The sequence below is a fragment of the Corapipo altera genome, unplaced genomic scaffold (genome assembly GCF_003945725.1).
Source record: "Corapipo altera isolate COAL_440 unplaced genomic scaffold, ASM394572v1 50, whole genome shotgun sequence".
NCBI lineage: Eukaryota > Metazoa > Chordata > Aves > Passeriformes > Pipridae > Corapipo > Corapipo altera.
The window spans coordinates 261398-286287 of NW_020884889.1; the positions used below are offsets into that span (position 1 = coordinate 261398).

Sequence of the window (24890 nt, forward strand, 5' to 3'; positions counted from 1 at the left end):
ATAGATAAAGATATATATATAAAGATATAGATACAGATAGACAGATACAAATTTATATAGATAGTTAGAGGCAGATAAATATAGATATATGTGTATGTACACACATACACTCTTTTTATGTATATCACACACAGAAGTTTATTTTCAGTATAAAAAAAAAATTCTGGCCCTTATTACCTAGACAGTAACAAGGTACTTATTAAAAAATAGACAAAATACCAATTTTTCCCCTTAAAGGCCTTTAAATTATGAAATGAATGAAGCACAGCCCAGGTAACACAGGATGGCACGTGGACATTTACTCCTGGTAGGATTTTTTATGGAAGATGAGAGTTTTTGGGAGCTGGTTGAGGCTTCCTCAGAAGGAAGAGGGACAAAGAGGGAAAAGGATTCAAAGGACTTGCAGAGAAAGCTCTTAAAAGGGACAACTTTAAATTACAGGCAGAAAAGCTGCACGTTCCTGATGGGGCTTTAAAGTGCTGAACGTGGAGAGACACGGCCAAAAGGGCAAGGAAGAAAAGTGCTTGTGCCAACAAAATTTGGGATGTTCATTAGAGGGGCAGGACAAGAAGACAGGGGGGGAAAAAGAAGCAGGAAAGCACATTTTGTTCAATATTTCAGAGCAGCAGCAGAACTTGGGGGCGGTCTGGGCTTTAAAGCTCTAACCTAGAAAGGAGAGGTGTTTTAAGGAGGTGATTTGGAAAGATGAAACTCAGCTCTGAAGCAATTTAGGGTAAGTGGAAGCAGGGAAATACTCAGCAGAACAGGGAGCTGAGCCCACGGTGAAAATGGGGAGGGAACATGAGGGGGATCACATCCAGAGCAGCACAGAGAATCCTGGATCTATGCATCCATCCCCCTTGGATGTAAAGCAGGGATATGGGGGGGATCACATCCAGAGCAGCACAGCGAATCCTGGATCTGTGCATCCATCCCCCTTGGATGTAAAGCAGGCAGAAAAAGGAGACTGTAGCAGGAATAAGAATCTACTCAGCTGGTTCTTCAGGAATGACCCAAAAGGAGAATTTAGAAGGTTTAACCTCATTTGTAATCACAAAACAACCCTTTAAACTCCAAGCTGTGCCAGCACCTCCTGCCACAACTTCCTGCAACTGTTTGATTAGAAAGAAAATAAATGAAACTGCCTCGTATTTCCAAGGATTCCCAATCTACAAGGATCATCCACTACATCAGTTTTTCCAAGCTACAAGAGAAGGCTCCAGGGAGACATGAGAGCCCCTTCCAGGGCCTAAAAGGGATCCAGGAGAGCTGGAGAGGGACTGGGGACAAGGGATGGAGGGACAGGACACAGGGAATGGCTTCCCACTGCCAGAGGGCAGGGAGAGATGGGAGATTGGGAAGGAATTCCAGGCTGGGAGAGTGGGGAGGCCCTGGCCCAGGTTGCCCAGAGAAGCTGTGGCTGCCCCTGGATCCCTGGAAGTGTCCAAGGCCAGGTTGGATGAACTTGGAGCAACCTGGGCTCCAGTCTGGGTGGGATGGGCTTTAAGGCCCCTTCCAACCCCAAACCATTCCATGATTCCATCATCTCAGCCTGGGAAGAGGCAGGAGATCACTTCCCCCTCACAGCTGCTCTCAGGGGGACACATCTCACTGCTGGTGGCTCTGGAGCTCTGCAGCTCAAACATCTGTGAGGCCCCTCAAAATCAGATCCTGAGCCAGAAAACCAATCCTCTGTTCCCCTTGAATTCCCATCTCTTTTCCACAGGATCACACTAAACTACCAGGAAACTCAGGCTCCTTTGGAGACCTGATTAGCACGTGTTTGAGGAGGCTCTTGCTTAATTGCCCAATTCAAACTTCAGAGAGTTGTAAGTAATGGAAGTCTAGAAATGTTTAATTGGGAGCCTCATAGTATGATTATTTGTATCATATCAGTTAAGTGAGAAGGGTTTAATTTTTAATTATTTCAATTAATTTATTGCTGGGAGATTTTACTCGGAGAATTTCAAACCTTCTCCAGTTCCATCAATTAAAAGAGGCAGAGATTCCAAGCCTGGCTACTGAGATCTGAATGAATCAGTGGGATTATGTAATGCACTGGGCTTTCCTTAACCATTATTTGAGTTCATTCCCAAAAACCTAACGAGCTGCCTACGGATTTTTGTGCAGGTTGTAGATGACCTATTTTTTAATTGCCTCAGTCCACAGAATTGATTACATCTTCCCCTGTTCAGGAGGAGCTATTAAAGCACTCGTGAACATTTTGATATTGCTGCTAAATGCCCAGATCTCAGATAAAACGTGTCATGGATGGAGCTCCTGTGACAGACACATTCCCGTTTTCCAAATGAGTGGTGACAGTGACATCCCCCAAGTCTGTCAGGCTGATTAATGATATTAAAACATCTTAAAAAAAAAAAGCCCAATTTACATAAGTATCTCCAAAACTTCAGTTATTCATCTGCTTTGAATACAGGCAGAACCCTCACCAATGTGTTTTTTAAATGTCCTTAAATATGTACTGTGCAAACCAAATCTCGTTAGTCTAATTTACTCCAGGAAATCAGCTATTTTATATGCAATAAATGCAGTTTTCCCTCCACTCCCCACAATAATGAATCCTCCTATCCAAATTAAGAGGTAAACATCACGTTATGTGCATTTAAACCTCCCCCCAAAAAAAAAAAAAAACATATCAGTGAACTGTTTCATCAACAGTTATCATCGTTGTTGATTAGAATTTGTTCAGCATTACCTCTTGGATAGATCTGGAGAGGCTCTATCAACTGTCCATTTACTTGCTGCTCCATTACAGTGGAGTAATACTGCAAAGAGATTAAAGAAAGAGATGACTCAGTAATGTATGAGCAGTAAAAGCACTTCTGGATTGTTTAATTCAATGTATTTTTATTTATTTTTTAATTGCCGCAGTGCAAACCAGCCTTTAGATGGTTTCTTACCATCTGTGGTTGTTCCACGATAAGTGGGAGAGAGGAACTTAACCAAGGGGCTGTGGTGCCCAGCACAGGGATCTGTTATTGGATCAACTCAGGGAGTTCCAGGCTTGCCTGAAACCTGGGAATACTTCAGAGGGAGCAAATGGAACCTTGACAGCAAACACAGCAGGTGCCACACCTGGAGGAGCCGAGAAAACCAAACGTGGAAACAAAGATGTGCTGTAAATACAACCCAGGACTGTGCAATCAGGAAAACTCCATGAAAATTCCATGGGAATATGGGAAACTATCTGAGAATTTGCAGTGGTGAAGCACCATCAGGGCAGTTGGGGTCACATCCCACACAGGCAGAGGTGCCACGTGTGTCCCCTCGTGGGACGGGTTTAACGCACGGAGGGGACACAAAGCGTTCCCAGAAAATCACTGCAGACATCCCAACCCCTTGGGCTCCACAGGGACTGCTGGAAGTGATTGGGGGGGAATGTTTAGTGATAAAGAAAGGCTAAGAATAGGCAAAAAGGGATGGAAAAGGATCTGAGAACATCAAGACCCAAGAAGACACTTGGGCCACTGAGATGATCCAAGGCCTGGAGCTCCTCTGCTCTGGAGAGCTGGGATTGTTCACCTGGAGAAGAGAAGGCTCCAGGGAAACCTGAGAGCCCCTTCCAGGGGCTAAAAGGGATTCAAGAGACCTGGAGAGGGACTTGGGAAGGACAGGACAAAAGGGAATGGATTCCCACTGCCAGAGGGTAGAGTTAGATGGGATACTGGGAAAGAATCCTTCCCTGTGAGGGTGGGGAGGTCCTGGCACAGGTTGCCCAGAGAAGCTGTGGCTGCCCCTGGATCCCTGGAAGTGTCCAAGGCCAGGGTGGAGCAACCTGGGCTAGTGGAAGGTGTCCCTGCCCACGGCAGGGGGTGGAACTGGATGAGCTTTAAGGTCCCTCCCACCCAAACCATTCCAGAATTCCATGAAGACACAAAACACGCAACGTGGGACGAGGGAGCCTGAGATGTGGCACGAGGATGAGGAGTGGCACTAAATGAAGAAATAAACCTTTGGATTAACCAAACTGAAATCTTCATCAGCCTCCTTTAATTGTCCCTCAGTGCTGAGGAGGGGGGAACTCCCCAGCCAGGCCCTTCAACCCCACAACCAAACCATCCCAGGGCAGGAGACAGACCTGGCTTGGGAATTTCCTGCCTCCAACCTGCCCAACTCCCATCACCACGTGTTATAAACACTGAAAGCACATCACAAAGAACATTTCTTTTGCAATTCCTGAACACCTCTGAAGGAAACCTGCTGGCTGTGGGCCAGATCTCCACGGCAGAAATCCCTGTGGCTCCTCTGGCTTTCATCCTCATTCTCACCAGCCCGGTGTGGTCTAAGAATTCAGCACGTCACTGTTGCCAGCCCTGTGTGATACTGTTCAAACTGGCAAGGCTGGGTGTCAACGAGGAGAAAAATCCCAAGTCTCTCTGGAATCAAACACAGGTATTTCCCTCATGCTGATGGTTTCCCTCAAAACACGAATTTTTACTGATGCAACTTCAAAGAGACAAAAGTTTAGGAACTGCCCCTCTTTGGGAAACGATCAAGAGCTTTTTTAGGGGTCACAAGGACCCCATAAACTTATTTTTTATTAGGAGGGTCATGAATAACATGCCAAATCCTCCCCCATGCCCTCATATCCCTTCAGAAAAACGTGTTCCCAGTACCTAAAAGTTATGGAGCTGGGAAAGAACCTCCTGCTCCCAAACTGCTTGATAAAAACAAACCTTTTAATTACCATTTCCTAGTGGCATTCTGTGACCCAAAGACACCTATATACACAGCATAAACATATATGACACACTCTCTGGAATAATAAACTAAAATAAACAGACATGAGACTGTTTCCTACCAAAAAAAAAAAATATAATAGAGGGGCAGAGAGAGAGAGAGAAAAACCCATGGCCCTCTCCATTACTCACCAGTGATGACAAGTAAATGAAATATCAATCATGTAAGCTGTCAACCTTTTGGGACAGCAATAACTGTTAACAAGTAGTCTGGAAAAATTGACTGAAAATGACTTGTCCTCCACACACGAGCATTTGAGGTTTCCATGGAAAATTAAGATGCCAGTGGCTATTTGGAACATTGTTCAGGTATTCTTTTTAATGGGAAATTTGCCAGTTATTGATCCAGAGCATGTACCCCTTGCTTGGAGAAAGCTGCGAGCAACTTTCCAATCAGTGGCTGTCAAAAAAATTACTGCCTTTTTATAGTGCTACAAGACAAGAGCCCAGTGCAGCCCCACTGCTGCTCCAGCTCTGGCTTTAATTAACTGCAAGGCACAAGGCAGAAATCAGTTTAATTTCCCACCCCCACCCCCCCTCAATATTTGCCTAATCCAAAGCATTTGTGCTCACTCAAAAATAACTCCAGAACTTCCCGAAATAACTTCCTGCCAAGTTCAGGACCTAAAGAGGAAAGGCTGGGCATGATTCTCATCTATCATGTGATTCCAAAGATCTTCCCAGTCAGAGTGTCATGGAAGAGATCTCTCATCTCAGGGAATCGGGTTTTTTGTTCTTAAACTGAAAGAAAACACTTCACTTCCATTTTGGAGAACACCAAAATGCACCATGTTAAAATTCCCAGAAATATTTAAGCAGCTGTCCAATCCTCCAAAGATTTGGTGGAGGTCTCAAAACACTCAAAAATGAGTATTTTTCTTCCCCACTATATTCTCCAAGATTATAACAGGTTAATCCACTTTCTAGGCTAAGAACATTTGTTTTCTTGCGAACACATCCCAAAATGAAGCCTATGGGAAGTGAGGAAGTTAAACCCTCAGTGCAACACTCAAATAAAGAACTAGTTTAAAACTAAAGAGGAAAAATTTTCAGAGGAGAAAAGCTGTTGAAGCAGAAAGAAGTCATTTACAGACATCCCATAATTTTTAAGGGGAAGCAGAGAGTTGAGCAATCACAACTCTAATGTACTGAAACTTTAACAGTGAGCTTGGAAGCATAGCAAAAAAAATGACCTTACCAAGGCATGATTAATCTGGAGACTGTGCCAGGAAAAGCCAAGTTTCCCAGTTTTACAGCAAAAATGGTTGAGAGTTGAGAAGGGAAATAGAGAAATACAAGGAGTTCTAGCTGGAGGGGTTCACCTGGAGAAGAGAAGGCTCCAGGGAGAGCTGAGAGCCCCTTCCAGGGCCTAAAGGGGATCCAGGAGAGCTGGAGAGGGACTGGGGACAAGGGATGGAGGGACAGGACACAGGGAATGGCTTCCCACTGCCAGAGGGCAGGGAGAGATGGGAGATTGGGAAGGAATTCCTGGCTGGGAGGGTGGGAAGGCCCTGGCACAGGTTACCCAGAGAAGCTGTGGCTGCCCCTGGATCCCTGGAAGTGTCCAAGACCAGGTTGGATGGGGCTTGGAGCAACCTGGGCTAGTGGGAGGTGTCCCTGCCCATGGCAGGGGGTGGAACTGGATGAGCTTTAAGGTCCCTTCCCATCCAAACCATTCCAGAATTCCATGATATGATTCTATATAAAAGAATGTGATAAATTGAGTGGGATAAAAAAAAATGGAATTTGCTGGAAGTCTGTGGTGACATCTCTTCCTATCAACCCTCCCAGGAGGGAGCAGGGTCAGATAAAAAGGACAGTCCTCTTAATCACCTTAATTTACCTTTTAAGCCCTTCTGTTCTATGTAGTGCCTCCAACATTGACCCAGGAGCCCTGATGGTGATCCTTTGTCTTGGGGCAACCTGGGCTGGTGGGAGGTGTCCCTGCCCATGGCAGGGAGTGGAACAGGATGAGCTTTAAGATCCCTCCAGCCCAAACCATTCCAGGATTCCATGAAATCCCACCAAAACCACCTATGGGTGGTACCCAACAGGGCTTGGTGCTGACAGGCTCCAAGTTAAACAACATTTACACACCCCTTGTAGCCCACCTGGCCCAGGGAGAAAACACCATTTGTCACCTTCTTCCTTATCCATTTCATTTGACAAAAAAAAAAAAAAGTTAAATTATATTTTTCCACTTAAATCTGCAGCATGGAAGACCCACTCAAATTACTTAGTTTCCATAAGTAACTGCACCCTATTCCTGCAGACAGATTTTATATTTACAGGTATCCAGACAGATTTTACACACACCTACCTATACAAAGGCACACACAGACACACATATCTCCTATTAAAAAACAGAAAATACAGCTTTAAATCCTCCATGAATATTGAGCCTGCAGCTACAATGAAACTCCTCTGTTAGGAGGGGTGAAACAGTCTCCAGATGAAAGTAGATTTTGAAAAATTTTTAGAGCCCAGGGGTTCATTTTTAATGAGCCGTTACTTTAAGTACTGCATAAAAAATACAAGAAATTGATAGTCCATTTAGCCTGCACTATACCTAATGCAAAAGTCATTAAGATGCATTATTCTTAATGTTTATGATATGATCAGTAAGTGTACAAGTGTCTTTTTTTTTTTTAAAGTCAAGCATGTCCATATATCTCATGTGATACAGTTTTTAAACACCTACATTTAACCCAGGAGTATTAAACTCTGGACTTAAAACAGGGATATTGTCCAGTGCAAACTGCAGCCTCTGTTAACACTGGTACAAGGCAAAATACACCAAGGAAAAGAGATAAACATGGGGGGGAAAAAATCAGCATTTTTTATACTGTACCTACATAGGACAGCATGGCCTTCATCTCCTCATCGCTTCTGACAGTGATCCGGTCACCATCCTCATCCTCATCTGACAGAGAAATGCATGACACACATCAGCAAGGGAAGCAGGATGCTCTTAACACTCTTGGTATTTTAAATTTTTTTAACTGTTTTTAATATTTAATGTTTTTACCCTTTTAGAAGCAAATCAAAACAAGCAACGTAAAAGCCAACTGCACAAGTGCTCTGAGACAGCAACATGTAATGACTCCAAACATCAATTAACCAAAACTAAAGTTCTGTTTAAAGCAAAGAGCTCCTAACTTTGGACCCAACAGTTCTTTCAGTGCCAGAACCTCCCCAGATGTTGAGCACCTTCCACGTGCTCTGACCCCTCACTGACACCCACCAAGGGGTTCTTTGGACACAGCAAATGGAAGGGTGAAGTTTGAGTGTGTTTAAGTTGTCCCAGGCCAAGCTAAGTTTGGGCAGTTTCCTTGGAATTCATTGGAACTGTCATTGGAGGTTGCCCAGAAAACTTGTGGCTGCCCCTGGATCCCTGGAAGTGTCCAAGGCCGGGTTGGAGCAACCTGGGATAGCAGAAGGTGTCCCTGCCCATGGCAGGGGGGTGGGATGAGACAATCTTTGGAGTGGCTTCCAACTTAAACCATTCCATGATTCTAGGAATTCCTAGAAATAAAAAGAAAATTAATAATATAATTGCTTTCTTTCCACTAAATCCTCCTGTTTTAAAGCCAACCCCACCTGAACTCACCTACAGGAGGTTCCCCCCAAGCCCATGCCCCACTCCATCATTATCAGTATATATTCCATCAGCATAAAAAAAGTGCCATTATGGATGAAAACTCCCTCCTGCTCCTAGTTATGCACAAGAATCAGGGAAGAGATCAGAGCCAAATAATGAAAACTGTGGGAGAAAAGGACTTTGTCCCTTTCGCCTCTGAAAACCTCGCAGGTAAATTCTGAGGCTTTCAATGAAAAGGAGCAAAACCATAAAACCCTCGGAATTAACACTCCTAAAATGTAGTGGGAGAGATGCTGGAAGGGTGGAAGCTGGAAGAGGGACTGGAGAGCAGAGATATGTCCTAGCAGAGCCTTTTCTCATGGAAATTTAACTGGTGCACTGCCAGACTGTTCAAACTCCTCACTGGGGGTGAGAAGCTGGAATGATGGAATTCCATGAATTCCATGGAAAGATTAGGAAGAGCTGGTGAGTTGAAAGTGAAATGCTTCCCTGCCTGGAAATGTCTGAGGCAGAAAGGGGGAGGAGCTGTAAAACTGCTGCCTGGTCCCAACCCAAGTCCCAGAGTGGAACAGAGTGGGAAGGGCTGGAAAAGCAGCTGCTGGAATAGGGACACAACAAACACCACACACGGACAGCAAGGAGCAGAGGGAAAGCAGAAAGAGGGGAAATATAGGACAGAGAGGGGGGAATATGTGGATAAAAGCTGTTAAAAAGGCTTAGTGTGAGGGAACAGACTGAGCTGGGACCACCAAAAAAAAAAAAATAAGAAAAAGAAAAGTGGGAAACTCTGGCAAAATGCTCAGAAAAATCCCACTTAATTCACTCCAAATGATTGGGAAATTAACTTCAATGTTCTCAGAGCTGCAAAATTCCTGATGGTGGTACAAAGAGAAGAAATACAAAATGCGTGGATGAAAAGGTATAAAATGTTAACTGGCACTAAAAAAAAGCTGAATATAAAATAATCAAAGAGCAAAACCAGCAGAAAAATCTGCTTTGCCACCCCACCATGGCACCTAAGTGGGCACAGCCCAAATACTCCCTGGGCTCAGGAAGGTTTCCAGGCTCCTCTCCCTTTTCCAGCACATCAGGGAAGCAAAAGTAGAACCCAACAAATCCTCAAGTCCTGGCTGGATTTTGCAAATGCCACTTAAAATGGAGGGAGAAACCCTCACAAGACACCAAACAGTGCAGCAGATGGCAAACAAATATCATGAAGCAATCTTCCCAAAATCTGCAGCGTGTCACAAATCCACAAAATGGCAGAGTTTGGAGAAAAGGATCATAACAGGCCATATGTTGGGAGGGAGTTCGTTGGGAGGGACGTGGAATTCGGTGATAAAATCACATCCAGGTCCAACAGGAGGAGAAGTGCAGCCCCAGGTAGGACACTGGGGATAACAATAACTGAACAGAGCAGAGAAGCCTGTGCTGGATGGGAATTATCCCCATCTGAAGCAGCTGAGAACAAACCTCAAGCTGGCAAAATCCAGGCATTGGAGATGGAAAAAGTCCCCAGGAAAAGAAAAAAAAAAAAAAAACCAAAAAGAAATCAGGCATCAATATCCATAACATATTTTAGATGCCAGTTAAATGGCAGGGGAAATGGCTTTGTGCAGATGTAAATGACAGACTAGAGACATGAAGGGAAAGCACAGAAGCAGATGTTGGAAGACATGAGGAAATAAGTATTTCCAGGAAAAGTTCTACACATGGTCCCATTAATATGGGCTACTGCCCTGATTGCAGAGGCTGCTGCTGGTGCATGAAGTTCAAACACAGCTAATGTGTGATGTGGGAGGTGTGCAAAAATATGTTAGCAAATCAAAATGAATATAAGTGGCAAGGTCTGCAGCCTGGTTTTACTCAGGTCCCTGCAGAAAGTCCTGTGTTAAAAAGCAGAGCAGGAGAAACGTCGAGGTGACAGAAATAAAACTTATCTCCATTCTTAGTTTTGTGGTGTTTCAGGAGGGGAAAACTCAATGATATGAAAAGCAAGACAAACAGTACTTGAAGGACCATAAAACAATAATTCCTCTGATTATTTATGGATAGAATTGTCCATAAAGCTCTAAAAAGGGAAGAAATGCTAAGAAGGCAAGGCCCAATGTTGTACCTGCTCTGCCACCCTCAGTGTCACCACTTCACTCCTAGAACACTTTAATCCCCTCCAGCTCCTGCCATTTCATCTCCATCACAGGAAAAAATACAATAAAAATTAAAAGGGAATAACAGGAGTCTTCTCCATTTGGAAGAAAAGCCCAGCTCAGTATTTTCAGACACAGATTTTTGACTCCCTTTTGCAGCTCATTCCTCTCCAGACAGGACAATCCCCCAGGAACCCCTCAAAAAACAAGAATAAACAGGGTTCAAAGAACAGATACGAGGCTAAATCTGCACTAACCCCCTCGCTGGGAGGATTAAAATGTTCAGCTCAGACCTACAGGTAGTTTATACTTTTCATTTAATTTGAGCAATATAATTGCACTGAGAAGTCAGAGCACGGGAAGGTCACGCTGGTAATTAAAGCTACTTTGTGGCAATCTGCTCATTGGAGATGTGATTAAATAATAAAATATTGCTGGGGTTAGTACCGTTATGAAACTCGCAGAAATGCATAAATATTTAACTGTAACACAGAAGGAGTGTAAATATTATTTATTTTTAAAATGGCAGCCCTGCGATGTGACAGAGGGGATGGTTTACACGAGTCATACTCACACTCAAAGGCTGTTGTCGTTGCATCTGGCAAAACTTGGCCGATGACATCCTAAAATGTGAACAAGAATTGGTTATACATAAAAAAAAAAAAAATGGGAAAAGCCTGATTTAGTGTCAATCATCTTCATCACTCCCCAGCTGCAGGAAGAAGAGTTAAAACCTACTCCCCACTGCCCCAAAATTACCAACTTTTTAGTGCACAGCACAAATCTGTACCAATGATGGTGCTCTTCTCCTTCCTCCCCACTTCACCTCGAGGAAAACTTGTTTTCTTCCCAAATAACTCCATGAGAATTGTGAACAACTCCGTGGTGTCTGGGGCTTGCAGTTTAAAGAATCGGATTTTGTCCGTAGGTTATGAAAAATGTACATCTAACTCACCAATATCAGTCATAAAAAGAGATTTATTAATGTTTTTTTGCTTTAAAAAGCCTCTTTCCTCCCTCAGTCCTGTTTATATCCCGATTCCAACAACCTGGTCCAGCATGAGACAACCTCACCCACAGCTCCTGCCTGCAGCTCAGGGTAACAAACAGCTCCCATGGGATCAATTCCAGCAGGAATTACAGCAGGAGCTGGGAGACTGAAGGAATTTTTTCCTGTTTTCCCCCTGGGAACGTGGAGGGATCCACATCCTCCCGGCTCCACACCAGGCACAAAGTTTGGAGCTTTTTTTAGGGTTAACTGGAATTTCAACTTCTCCAAAAGTCCACAGATGGATTAAAATGCTGGGGGTGAAGGAAAATCAGGTTAAAATAGTGGGAGAAAAATCAGGTTAAATACCCCAAAGAAGTGAAGGTTAAAATACCCAAAGAGGTGAGAGCCTGAGCATCACGGCACGACAATTCCTCCCAGGTACACCCAGCACTCCCCAAGTCGTGGGATCCCTCAGATCTCACAGCTCTGAGCCAAACCAGGAATTTTTTTTGCTGACACAAGACAAGAGCCTGTATCATTTTTTAGCCTTTTCCCAGAGCCCTGAGCCCAAAGGCAGCGAGGAGCAGCCGTGGCAGCCCTGGGAGGTTCCATAAGTCACGTCAGGGCACGGCACAAATTCACAGCGTGGCTTTTTCCCTCCCCGCTGCTGATTCCTCGTGTCAGACAATCTCTCTGACACTGACAGTGTCACAGAGTGATTAGAAATTAATGAAGAGCAGGATTTATTGCAGCACGTTCCCTGTGAGCATCTCGGGGTGCTGAACCCCCCCCCCCAGCCCCGTGATCGCTGCCCTGTCACTTCTGCTGCCTCCTTTTTTTTTTTTTCCCCTGTTTCACCTAAAAATACGAAATTAAAACGTTCTCTGCCATATCAGAGAGACACAATTAATAAAATGAGAAAGCAGCAGTGGCAGCTTTAAGATTTCCACAGAGCTGACTGAGGGAAATAATAATAATTCTCAAAACTTTCTTGTGTCATCTTCTCTATTCAGAAGCTCAAATAAATCAGTGTGTGCCATTTAAACTACTAATTGTATATAAGACGTGCAATACACCTTAGCTAATGATGGAATCATAGATTTGTGGAGGCAAAAGAGAAAAAAAAAATCCCCAAACATTGCCATGTTACCAAAATTTGGCCATTTTAATACTTCTACAGGGTCTGTCAGTCCTCTGTCAAAAGCCAACGACTATTCCTAATAAGAAATTAAAGTCTTGCCTAAACAGAAGGCTGTACTAACTAATTATCCCTAAATCCATTCAGTTAACCATCAAAAATTCCTCAGGAAAAACACTTTAATTGTGTTAGATTTAAGCCACTTGTAAAATACTCTTCTATGGGCACACAGATGCTTCCATGAAATGGATTTAAAAATTGTTCTGGGGTATTTAAAAACTGTATTTAATGGGTGTGCAAGCACAGCCCTGAGACAGAGGCACTTCTGATGGCCCTAAAAGTCTGAAAACAGGACTCCCAAAGCTGTGATAGCACTGAAACAGTGGTAAAAAATTCTTACACCTCCTCCTCCCCCATTTAAAATAACTTTTCCTGTATGTTGAGACTTCTTTAATATGAATAATTAAAAAGTAAGTGAATTATCCACCATAACTCTTACACTGAATAAACAATGGACAAGAAAACCCTCCCAACAGCCACAAAAACTGTGCTCAGCTTACAGTAATTCTATTAAATCAAAGTATCTGAGAAAACCAGCCTTGCAGGGAGGGGGAGGGAGGGAGGAAGGGAAATCCTCCCCATTATTGTCCTGTAACCAAAGTGTTTTCAGCAGCTCCCGGAGATTTCCAGGCTCAAACATCCCCCCAGACCTCTGGGTGACCCAAGCTTAAAGGATTACTCCAAATTTCAAGGGATTACACGTGCAGGGGGATTTTCTACTATCACAACAGAGATCAGGAACAATAAAATGCCACAACTTGGAGGGTGTGTCATTTGAGGGGGCTCACAAACATCACAGCTCCTGTTTTAGCTCACAGGGCTGAAAAGCCTCCGACAAGGAGGAGGAAAAAAAATCAGGGAAGAGCAGCTGCAAGGGGGAATTCCATCAAATCTGCCCTCTGGAAGAGCTCTGGGGTGGGAAAGCACAAAGTGTGAAAGCCCTGCCCCGATGGCAGTGTAAATATTGAGGGCACAGCTCTCACCTTTCACTGGGAACTTGTTTTATTTCAGTATGACATGAAGTCCTCCAGAATTAACACCAAGTTGCTTAAATACCCCAGTGACAGGACAAACTAGTGGAGACAGCCCCACTGAAAAAAAAAAAAACAAGCTTACTGTAATTCATTTAGTGGTGCCTTAAAAATAAATCTATTTACTGGGAACTTACAGGTCTGCAAAGCTGATGCACAGGGAAGGTATTTAAAGTGACATTATGGAGAACAGCTCTGAGCAGCCACTTCAGGAAAGTAATCAAGAAAGTGCCTAATTTAAAGCACACGGTGCTGCTCCCATGGATCACACACCTGAAGGTCCCAGGACTGAATCCCTGCTGCACAGCTCAGGAGCAGGGAAAACTCCTGCAAAAGGCAGAACTAGAGCAGCTGAAAATTAAGAAGTGTGTCAGGCACTGCTCTGAGCATCAGGCTCCTGACTCCAACTGGTTATTCCATGGCTATGGACAGGATATTTGGGGATGAACAGGACATTTGGTGACTCTACACAGCTTCTTCTGTGGAAAAAGGAGGATGGAAATATTCTTGCACACCAGCCTGAAATGCTGCAAGGCTGCACTCATCTGTGTTCACGAGGCCACCTGCATTTCTAGGATGCTAAATTAACAACAATCACCTTAAAAATATAAAATAAAATCCTGCTGCTCTCAAAAATAATTTTAAGGGGCTTTCTTAACACAAAGCAGCCCATGGGACCTACCTTAGAAGGAAGAGCAGACTCACTCCACAGCTAATCCAAGGCTCCCCCCAGCCCCAGTTCCCTCCAGTGCAGAAACCTGGGGTGTGCAACTGGTTTTTGGAGCTGGTTCTCCAGCTGAAGGCAAGGCAATATTCCCATCAATCTCCTTGAAGCACAGGCACAAGGAATGGGATGGATCCTGCACAACCTCACAGGGATTATTCAGAACTTCACTGTGCCCCAAACAGCAGGAGCTGAGAAAAAGGGGATGTTTGCTCTTCCTGAGCCTTCAGTTTAGGGACATGTGGGCAATCCCTGGGCTCTGACTGGGTTATCACCACTCAGTAATTCCCATTAATAGGGAACACCTGAATTCTCCAGGTGCTCTTTCATTGTTTCTAACACACAAACCCTCTTGCAGGTGAGTGGAATCAGGACAGAAGGACAGCAGAAGGTGGGGTCAGCCCCACTCCTGCCCTCCCCAGCCACGGGTGGTGATGGATCTACCACTCCTTAGTGTCTGGAGCTTTATTTCATTGAATTTCTGTAGTTACCAGACAAATGAATATTGTGATGGCACCTCCTGAAACACCATCAGGCAAAGGAGGGCTTTGAGACAGCTCAGACCTTATTAAACTTCTCCTTTCTGATCTGAAGGTTTCACAGTCCACAAGGGAGGGGTTTTGATGTGACAGTGACAATTATTGGCTGGTGGTACTGCCCAGCTGGACAGTGTCACAGCCCCCCTCACCCCCACAGCCCAGAGTCCCCCTGATGGCAGCAATGGCATCACCTCCTGACTCACCACATGTCACACAACACTTCCAGTCACCTCCAGCTGCCACCAACACCCTCAAGGCCACAGACCAAGAGTGGAGAACTAAAAATTATCAACACCAACAGAAATCTGACCTGATGCACAACACTGGGATAGATTGCCCAGAGAAGCTGTGGCTGCTCCATCCCTGTAAATGTCCAAGGCCAGGTTGGAGCAACCTGGGCTAGTGGAAGGTGTCCCTGCCCATGGCAGGGGGTGGAATAAGATGCTCTTTAAAAGCCCCTTTCAACCCAAACCATTCTACAATTCTATGATTAATGAACACAAGTGTAATGAGAAACTGTGAGTTTTAAGAAAACCAGTAGTGTTTGGTCCTGTCAGGTTCCACCATCACGTGCTGACTGGAGCAACGATCACCTAAGCCATGAAACAGGAAAGTCAACCTGCTTCTAACTGGAAAAACACATCTTTAAAAGGCTTGTAGAGCTGTTAGACAGCTGCAAACCAACAACTAAAGAGCACCAAAACTGTGTGTAGGGGGGAGAAGAACTAAAAACCTCCTCCTTCCTCAGTGACATGCCCTTCTTCCTTATCTTTTCACTTCTCTCACACTCAGAGTGACCAGGAAGCTCCACTTCCACATGACTCGAGGTTACTGCAACTGTTGGGTGCTCCTCGAGGTCCTGTGTCACCCACTGACCTCAATTTCTCTACTCATTTTTAAATAATACAACCAAACCTAAATTTCCAATAATTCTAGAACACCAAAGGATAGTCCAGTCAATGATTATCTCACTTTATCTGGGGGGGAAAAATGGAAAACATGAAGCAGAGTGTGGATTAAACCCCACTCAGATTTGCACCACTTTGTCTGAAGGGCAGAGTGGGTCATGCCAGGCTTGTTGTGCAACCAAAGGAAACGCACAGTAACCACCAAGGGGAAACTGCCCTTCCCAAAACCATCACTGATCTCTCAAAAGTTCTGCTGCTGCGCCTCCATCCACAGAAAGTCTTGGATAATGCTAAATGTTCGGAAGAAGGAAACCAGGAACATTTGCCACCTGCTCCAGTTACCTGTGCAACCTTCTACAGGCCCGATGTCAAATGTTTTGCAGCCAATCAAGCCCTGATTTGCCACATGTCTTCTCAATAAAACACAACACTTCGAAAGAGATCTGCAGAATCTCTCTCCAATATTAATAACAAGAGAAGAAATTAAACATGCACATGATCAGAGGTAGGGGGAAGATTGTCTTCAGAGGAACAGGAGCACAAGGAGTCTCCAGCAAGGACGTGCTGTGGAGGGAACACGAGGGCATCCTGCACAAAGTCTGACCTGCACGCAAGGATCAGACATTTCCTTGGGCTAAGGATGCAATGAAAAAGAGACACTAAGTGGGATAAACACCATTTCTGAGGAAGGAGAGCGTCCTTGTACACTTGGTGTGCAGATGGAGGTGCTGAGGGCAGAGGAGACACAACAACCCCCCAGCCCAGCAAGGGCAGCATCACCAGGAGCAGGTGAAGCCCCAGCCCGAGCCGGGAACGCTCCTTCCCAAACCACAACTGTCTAAACCGCCCTAAAGCCCCGCCTTGCCCCCGCACCCAGCGGGGGATGCCCCAATGCCGGATCCCTGCCCGTGGCACAGGATCGGACCTTTAGAGGAGCCCTCCAGCCCAAACCATCCCACGGCGCTCCTGCCCGGGGACCCCCGCGGGGAGCTCGGCTCCGAACCCCGCGGGGGGCGCGGGAGGTGATTCCACACGGCGCTTCCCGTCCCCCTCCACCTCCTTCCCACTAAAACTTCCCGGCGCAGACACGACAACGCCACCATCGTGCCCCCCACCCTGTGCCCCCCGCGGGTGCACTCACCAGCACATCCCTGAAGAGCAGCTGGGGCGCGGAGTGCACGGTCCAGTCCACGGCGGCCCCGTCGGGGATCTTGATGCGGATGACGAGCGCCTGGGCGTCCATGGCGCGGGAGGGGCCGCAGAGCAGCCAGAGCATCCCCGCCCCGGCGCTCACATGCTGCGGCCGCCCAGGGCTCCCGGGCCCGGCTCCGCCGCCCGCCCGCAGGAAGGAGCCGCTGCCCCGGAACCAAAACGGCGGGAGGGGATGGATGTGCGGCGGGGGAGGAGGAGGAGGAAGGGGAGGCGGTGCCATGTTCGGAGAGGAGGCGGCTCCAGGCTGGGAAACCGCCCCGAGCAGCGGGAGCGGTCCGGCGGTGATTCCACCCCCTTATTCCTTGTGTTATTCCTTGTGTTATTCCTTGTGTTCGAGCAGGAAAAGCACAGCTGAGGCGGCGGATCAAACAGGGCTGGGGTTGCTGCCCGGAGAGGAGAGGCTGAGGGAGCTGGGGGGGCTCAGCCTGGAGGACGCTCAGGGGAGACCTCCTCACTCTCTGCAACTCCCTGACAGGAGGGGGGAGCCAGCTGGGGGTTGGGCTCTTTTCCCAGGCAACCATCAGCAAGACAAGAGGGCTCAGTCTCAAGTTGTGCCAGGGGAGGTTTAGGTTGGATATTAGGAAGAATTTCTTTGCAGAGAGGGTGCTCAGCCATTGGAATGGGCTGCCCAGGGAGGGGGTGGATTCTCCATCCCTGGAGGTGTTTAAGGACAGATTGGATGTGGCATCAGTGCCATGGGCTGGGAACCACGGCGGGGTTGGATCAAGGGTTGGACTTGATGATCTCGGAGATCCCTTCCAACCCAGCTGATTCTGGGATTCTCTGATTCTAATTGGGGTTTGCACCCTCAGAGCCCCTGGGGCTTCTGTGTGCCCACACAGACACACGGGCAGGGACCAAACGCGGGTTTGCTTGGAATGAACCTCCCCGGGAGCTGGTGGAGTCACCAGGGAAGCGTTCCCGAGGCACCCGGGGACGTGGTTGAGGGGGGTGGTGTAGGGGACGGGGTGATGGTTGGGCTGGGTTTTTAGTCTCCCTGGATGTTTAGTCTCTCCCAGCCTCGATGATCCGGTGGCTCCGGGGGTGTCCCGCTCGCCCGGTGTGTCCGTCTGTGCCTCCCTGTCCCTGCCCAGCAAACCAGTAGCGGGGCACTGGGAATGGGCTGCCCCGTGTTCCCGCACAGCCCGACATCTGTACTGAGAGTTAAGTATTGGAGCAGTTTTACCAACATCAGTGTTTCCAAATCACAGAACTCTCAGCTAAACACCTCCTTTACCGATACCCAGCTGCAATTCTGCCATGGCTGAGCTCTTCCGTGGCTGTCGGGGATGCTGGGGAAACGAGCCCAGTCCAAAACACGACCCAGCTTTGTGAGGAGAGAAATCCCCGTTGAACCCTCACATCCCACGTCCTTCACGGCAGCAAAGAACATGTTTTGACAGCTCTGCAGCCTCCCCACCACAGCCCCGAGCCGTGACACACTGTATTCAGCTTTTAAAACAAGCTTTTCACCTGACACCAGTGACAGGGAACGCTCTCCCCTCCACACAGCTCCAAACTATCCATTTCTTTTTATTAACAGCAGAGCATTAATCTCAATTGTGGGCTATTGATCTGTGCATTTTATCACACTCTCTCGCATTATCATCTACGACAAACTGGACTGTTTGAGTTATATTATCAATTTGGGGGGGGGGGGAAGTGGGAGGTATATTTGATTTAATTCCTGAAACATCTTCAAGATTCCTCTTATTCGAATTCTACTTTGTTTGAGCTTTAGGAGGAAAAAAAAAAAGATCTTTCAATGGCCATTAACAGAGATAAATTTTCTCTCTGTTCAATAACTTTATAATTTAGTTCCTACACTAAAAATTAATAGAGCCCCAACTCCTAAGTATCTAAGGGACTGGTGCTGCCCACACAGACGTCTTTCTGTTCAAATGAACCTTTTACCTGCAGTCCCTGTGTACCTTTCACTCAGGTTCATTTCAATCAGACTCATTTTCTATTAAATTTTAAAGAATAGGACACAAAATGAGAGAATTTCTATAGAGCTGCAATTTTTCTAAAATGTCTTTTTCATTTACAAGGCTATGGGGAAAACCAACTCAATTTGCCAAATTTGCATAAATATTATGTAGATTTTCCAGGGCTAATCATAACCTTAATCCCCCATTCTGATTTGTGTAATCAAACTTGAAGGGTTTTTATATCTTAAGATATAAAATCATGTGGTTTTCTGATACAGCTTTGGTTTTGCCAGACTTCTTTAAAACCTATGCTTGATCAGAAATTTTCATTCTTAAGGCAGCATTTGAAACAAACAGTTGATATTTATTTTATCAGCCCGCAGAATTCCTGCTGTGAGAACAGAATGGCACCAAAATCAAATTCTATATTTTTGTCCTCGATGTTGGGGGAAAATCTGTGATGCAAGAACACAACCTATGATTTTTTTTAATACGTATCATAAAATATCCTCAAAGTCCTGTGTTTGACCGCCCCGAGAATCTCCTCTTCAAAAGTTTCTGACACAGGAGGTTGAAGGCTCCTAGAAATAAAAAAAATTAATTAATTAAAAAATAATTAAGCTGATTTTCCCCACGAAATGCAGCTGCCACTCCGTCAGCAAGAACCACGCGTGGATTTCCTGTTTATAATTACACCTCCAAAGTTATTGTGGATCCACAATGCAACAGCATTCAAAACCTGCAAAGGAACAATATATCAGTCCTTTAATTACAGGAGGATGGTGGAGCAGCCCGGGACTGGTGTAAATTCTGGTTGTTTTTGTGGGGGGGAAACGTTCTCCAGCAGTGCCAGACTCGCTACTCGCAGTCTGCTGCTGCTCTCTGCTGCTTCCCGGCGCCATGGAGAGGATGGGGGTGGAGCTGGAGGTGGCCACAGCAAGAAAAATAAATATTTATTACCGAGGAAAAGCAAAATGCTGATGCAGAAGGGCAGGAAAATCATTAGGTTGGAATCTCGCAGGAGCGCTCCGGAAAAAATCCCACGGCGCTGTGGTTATCGGGGTAATTTGCAAGGCCTTCAAAAAAAGTAAGGAAAGGAGTTATTACTTGTTTAATTCCCACTGCAAAGTTGCCCAACACAAGTCATTTTCTATCTTTGCCACGGATATCATATAATGGAGTTCTGAGTCCCTCCACCAGAACTCCATCCAAAGAAGAGGGAGGAAGGAAGGAGCAGTTCTCCTGGTAGTATTCTTGAATATTCCAGGATCTGGATCTGGGTTTTCCTTGCTGTTGCTGGAGGGATGTGGGAGCTCAGTCTCGGGAGTGGATCAGGCTGATGGAGGTGGAAAGTGCCCTTTCAGGAGTTACGGTGTGCAACCAAAATTGGGGCCCGAAATTCCTCTAGTCCTGGGCTCAGATCCCTGGATAAAAGGGCAGGAGGCACAGGAAGGATGCTGAGGATAGAGTCAGAAAGTCCTACATTTTCATTATAGCTCTTGCTCAGCATCTCTGGAATTTAACCTCACTACTACTGGAATTTGCCCACTTACAATATAGGAACAACATCTATTTACAATGTAACACAGTTCAACAGTTAACTATTAAAATGTTTTGGAATGCTGTATTCCCAGTACCTGTTACATGGAATTCGATACAGTGGATAAAGCAGACTCCAGGAATCAGGATCTATGTGCCAGTCCTTGGTTCACTGAATTCAGTTTATCATCTCTGCTTCCTCCCTGTGCCAGTTTCTAGGCAGGAATTAAAAATAACAAAGGACAAGCTCTTCATTCCCTGGAAAAAATGGCACCTGATCGTTGTTTTAGGAGCCCACGTTTTCCTGTCTTTTAGAAAAGATATTTCTAAAAATATCTTGTTTATAAAAGAATGGATCGTGGTGAAATCCACCTTTTTTCTTTCCCCTTCCCATGTCTTCCAACAGCTCGGGAGTGCAGCAAACTGAATTCCCTCAGGCTCCTGAAAAAAGTAGGTCAACAGTGTCCAGGCTTTCTAAACATATTCTTCCCTCAAATGCATCTCCTAGAAAGAATCACCAAGTGCTCCACCTTAATCAATACATGTATGGATTAAGATTCCTTAAAACTGGCGTTAAAGCTTCCACAGAATTCCCTCCCCACCAGCCCTTCCAGTCACTCTGCAGTTTCTCTGGAATAAGAGGCAAAGGAGTGTTTGTGAACCACATATCAGGAAATAATAATTGATCTTATTTTCAATTCAGTTTCAATAATTGAGCTTAGTTTCAACTCACGGGGAGCAGAATCAGGCCTCAAATAGATCTTTTAAAGCTCTTTCTCACAGTAAACTCCTCTTGGAGTGAAAAAAAAACAAAACAAAGGTAAACTCGATTTAGGGTGAATTAGTAAATGTTTGGTTCTTGCTTTAAATGATGAAGATACATTGAAATAAAGCAGATTACACGATCTGAAGGTAACTCCAGCAGTTGGACTGAGCCACAGTGGCTGTGTGTGGTTAATGATGTTCTGTCCCCCCACCAGCTGCAGGGGCTGCATAATTGTTTTTTCTGTCAACCTATAAATTCTTGAGTAACAACAAAATTATTGTGATTTTTCTTGCTAAATAATTCATATCTCACCAAGCACGTGGACACCCAGGCCCATGAATCACTAAGCACGTTACAATGAGATCTGATGGCATTTCTTCTTGTAAGAATAAAACCAGCTTTGGCTTTGTCATCTTGCTCAAAAAATCAGGTGTTAAAATTTGAAACTTACCTTTTAAGCTTGAAAGTTTCCTTGATCAAACTTTCTGTCCACAGGATTGCTTTTAATCATGTTTTGTGGTGTTAATTCTATTAAGATTATTAATATCACTGAAAGTAATAGATTGGTTTTCTAATGAACTAGAACAGGGCTCATAAACTGTGCTTAAAGTGATGCAATTTGCTTTTGAAATCACTCTAAGTCGTGTGCATTTTGCTTTTTAAAAGACTTAAATGCAAAACCAACATCTTATTCTTTTCTAGAAATAAATCCTTTAAACAAACTTGGGATACATTAGTGACAATTTTTATTCTACATCCCCTTGATGCAATGCTGGAGTTGCCACTTTTTCTTAGGTGTATTTAAACTGAAAAATACAGCCCAAAAAGTGTAACCTGACATCTGTTTCCAGAACCAGGGAAAGAAATCAAGACAACTCTCAGATTTATTAACTTACTTCTCTGCAGTGAACATGAGTGAGGAGCTACAGCAAAAGGCAATTTAAATTAAATGGCCAAAGTAAATAATATATGAAGCAAATTCTCCTTTGTTTCAGGCAAAGTTGCTTTAAAGCAGAAGCCTGAGGGCATTCAACTATTAAGAAATAGCTAAATTTTATTCAATAATAATGTACATCAGGGAGATCTTTAATTCTGGTTTGCAAAGAGATTTAGGTCAATACAAAAGGTAAGTTGAGGACAGATCCAACTTCTGCTCAAGTCAGTGGAAGGTCAGGTGGCTCCAGGTGTCCCTGAAGAGTGGAGAAATGATTTTTGAGATAATAAGAGAGTACTAATCAAATACACTTGGGAATATCAATCCTGACTAGTATCTAAATCCAATATTAATTTACAATGGGACAAAAAGGTAAGAACTTCACGTCCACCTGGAGCTTTAGCAAGTATTACATCAAACAGTGATACGAGGAGTGATGTTATATCCAAAAATATTTAAGCAGGATGAGCTGCCTGGCCCATGTTTGCATTCCTAGTCACAAAACTTCTTTCAAACAACCAAACCACCTCTGTGTTACCACCACTGGAAGGAGACACCACCGGAAAAAACCACATTCCTTGGGGTAACTCTCCTTAGAGCTGCACAGAGCCTGTGGTGAAGCATTTGTCAAACATACAAAAAAGGTATAAAAGTGAAATATAGTAATTAAGACCTGGGCTTTATCGATTGTGGGGCTTAAGTCATTCTTCACAGCAAACATAAGCTTTAATAAGTATAAGTAGTTAAAGCTCCTGCCTTGGCTGCTCTCATTAGCATGTCATTGAACCGGTAACAAAGAGCAGCTCCACGTGTGTTGATCACCACCTTATCTTTGAGAGGCAATTAAGGGCCTCAATCATCACAACAAGATCTGATTGTGCAGCCTTTATTGGACATTGATCTTTCAGCAGAGCAGTTACATTTTCCATTAATTTACAGTGGCACAGTTTAACTGGGATACCTGAGCCCCCTGACCCCGGGTGAGGTGGAACACCAAGAGCTCCTTCAGGTTAAGATGCCCCCAACAGTCATTATTGTTTAAAGAGATGCTACGAGGAGGAGCCACCTGATCCTCTGGGTTTAGGCTGAGGTTTCATCTCTCTGAAGTAGTTAAGTGAGGTGAAACAAAGCTCTCTGCCTTTTTAACATCAGCTCTCCCTCATTTAAACATCATTCTTGAATAGGGCAGAGATAATTAAGGCTCAGGAGATGAACTCAGACTTTGTTTCAAATGGAAGAGCAAACCTGTAAAGGCAGAAGGGTCATTTTGTGGATCAGTTATTTCCCCCAAGAAAGTTTTGGGACAAGGTGCTGTGAATCCTCTTGGCCCCCAGTATTTCCATCCTGCATTCAAGCCAAAACCTAAGTGATAAAAAGCAGACACTAAGCAGCATGTACTTATAGCAAAAGGAGAGTGAAAGTCAGATGAAACGTTTTACCTTTGAAGAAAAGCAAGTAGGTTTATACTCATACTTGAAAATTATTATAACTCCAGTGTTATCCCTTATAAACAGCCTATTTTCCCCCTGAAATCCTGCAAGAGCTCCCACACGAGCCTTAATGAAAGGAATAAATGATATTATATTTGCACTCTGCCCTCAGACATCTTCCAGTCCATCCTTTAGCACGATCAGCTTCGTAAGAGCAAGAGGTCTATTGATTTTCATGTAATACAAGAAAATATTACATTTGCTTAATTGTTACACAGTGAGATCATTGAACAAGAAATCAGGGCCCTATTTAATGCTGTGAGCAGCACAGAATTGCAGGGATCAATAGGGTAGTTTGTCAGAGATGTTCTCCAAGGAGCCTTGCCCATCACTGTATGGACAAGGAGGCGTGTTGCCTGCAGTTATTGAAAAACAGGTAAGCAAAGTCAGCAGTGCCCATTATCAGAAATCAAACAAGCTGCAGTGAGAGCAGCACCAGCTCCAATGAAGTGCTGTATTTATGGTCTGGTAATTAAAAACCATTTTATCAAGCCTGTGTTGAGCCCAAACCTTTACAGCCAGGTATTGACGAGCTCCGTGGCAATGAATGAGCAGTATTTGACTTTAAACTTATGAGCTGCGGTTCTTTCACGGGGAAAATCAGCTCTGGGAAGATGCTAAGAGCAACTTTTATTATTAATGAGGGTCCTTGTAATCCCATCTCTTCATCTTGGAGACGCAGTAAACTTGTGTCAAGGACAGGCTCCAAAATGAAACAAAATGAAACTTCTCCAACTGAAGTGTTGTTTAGTGTCGCTTTTAGCAGAGCTGCACTTCATTAAGTGGGAAGCACTTCCACACAGAATTCAGGAGAAAAGTATTTAAATGGAATTATACTGTAGTCAAAGCTTGATAATAATTTACTGAGGAGCAGAGATCACCCTCCAAAACCAGCACCTGCCAATTCTACGTTTATTTTCCCACTTATGAAAACTGGAATGACCAACTTACGTCACCAGACGTGGGATTTGGAACCAGCAGCATTATTTGCTGGCACTAAAACCAAGCACCACTAATAGATCCTGTACAGGTCTCTCTGTTGTTTGAAATTAATGCCCAATAATTCCATATTTCCACTCTCCAAACAGCTCCCCAAAAGCTTCTTCTCTGCCCAGGTCT

At 44.7% G+C, this 24890-nt stretch overlaps 1 protein-coding gene across 3 annotated transcripts in view; it reads right to left on the minus strand.

The window, feature by feature from the left end:
- Positions 1 to 17229, minus strand: part of MAP2K5 (mitogen-activated protein kinase kinase 5) — a 127401-nt gene extending 110172 nt beyond the window's left edge. For 2 of the 3 annotated variants that reach the window (XM_027644474.1, XM_027644473.1), the window contains exons 1-4: positions 17041 to 17229; positions 11083 to 11131; positions 7616 to 7683; positions 2717 to 2786 (exon numbers count right to left, since the gene is read on the minus strand). In XM_027644474.1, the coding sequence (XP_027500275.1) occupies positions 2717 to 2786; positions 7616 to 7683; positions 11083 to 11131; positions 17041 to 17175 (322 nt within the window). In that variant the 5' untranslated portion in view covers positions 17176 to 17229. Of the gene's footprint in view, positions 1 to 2716; positions 2787 to 7611; positions 7684 to 11082; positions 11132 to 17040 lie in introns of those variants that run through there. The other variant, XM_027644475.1, reaches the window with a different exon arrangement.
- Between the last annotated feature and the right edge of the window lie 7661 nt (positions 17230 to 24890).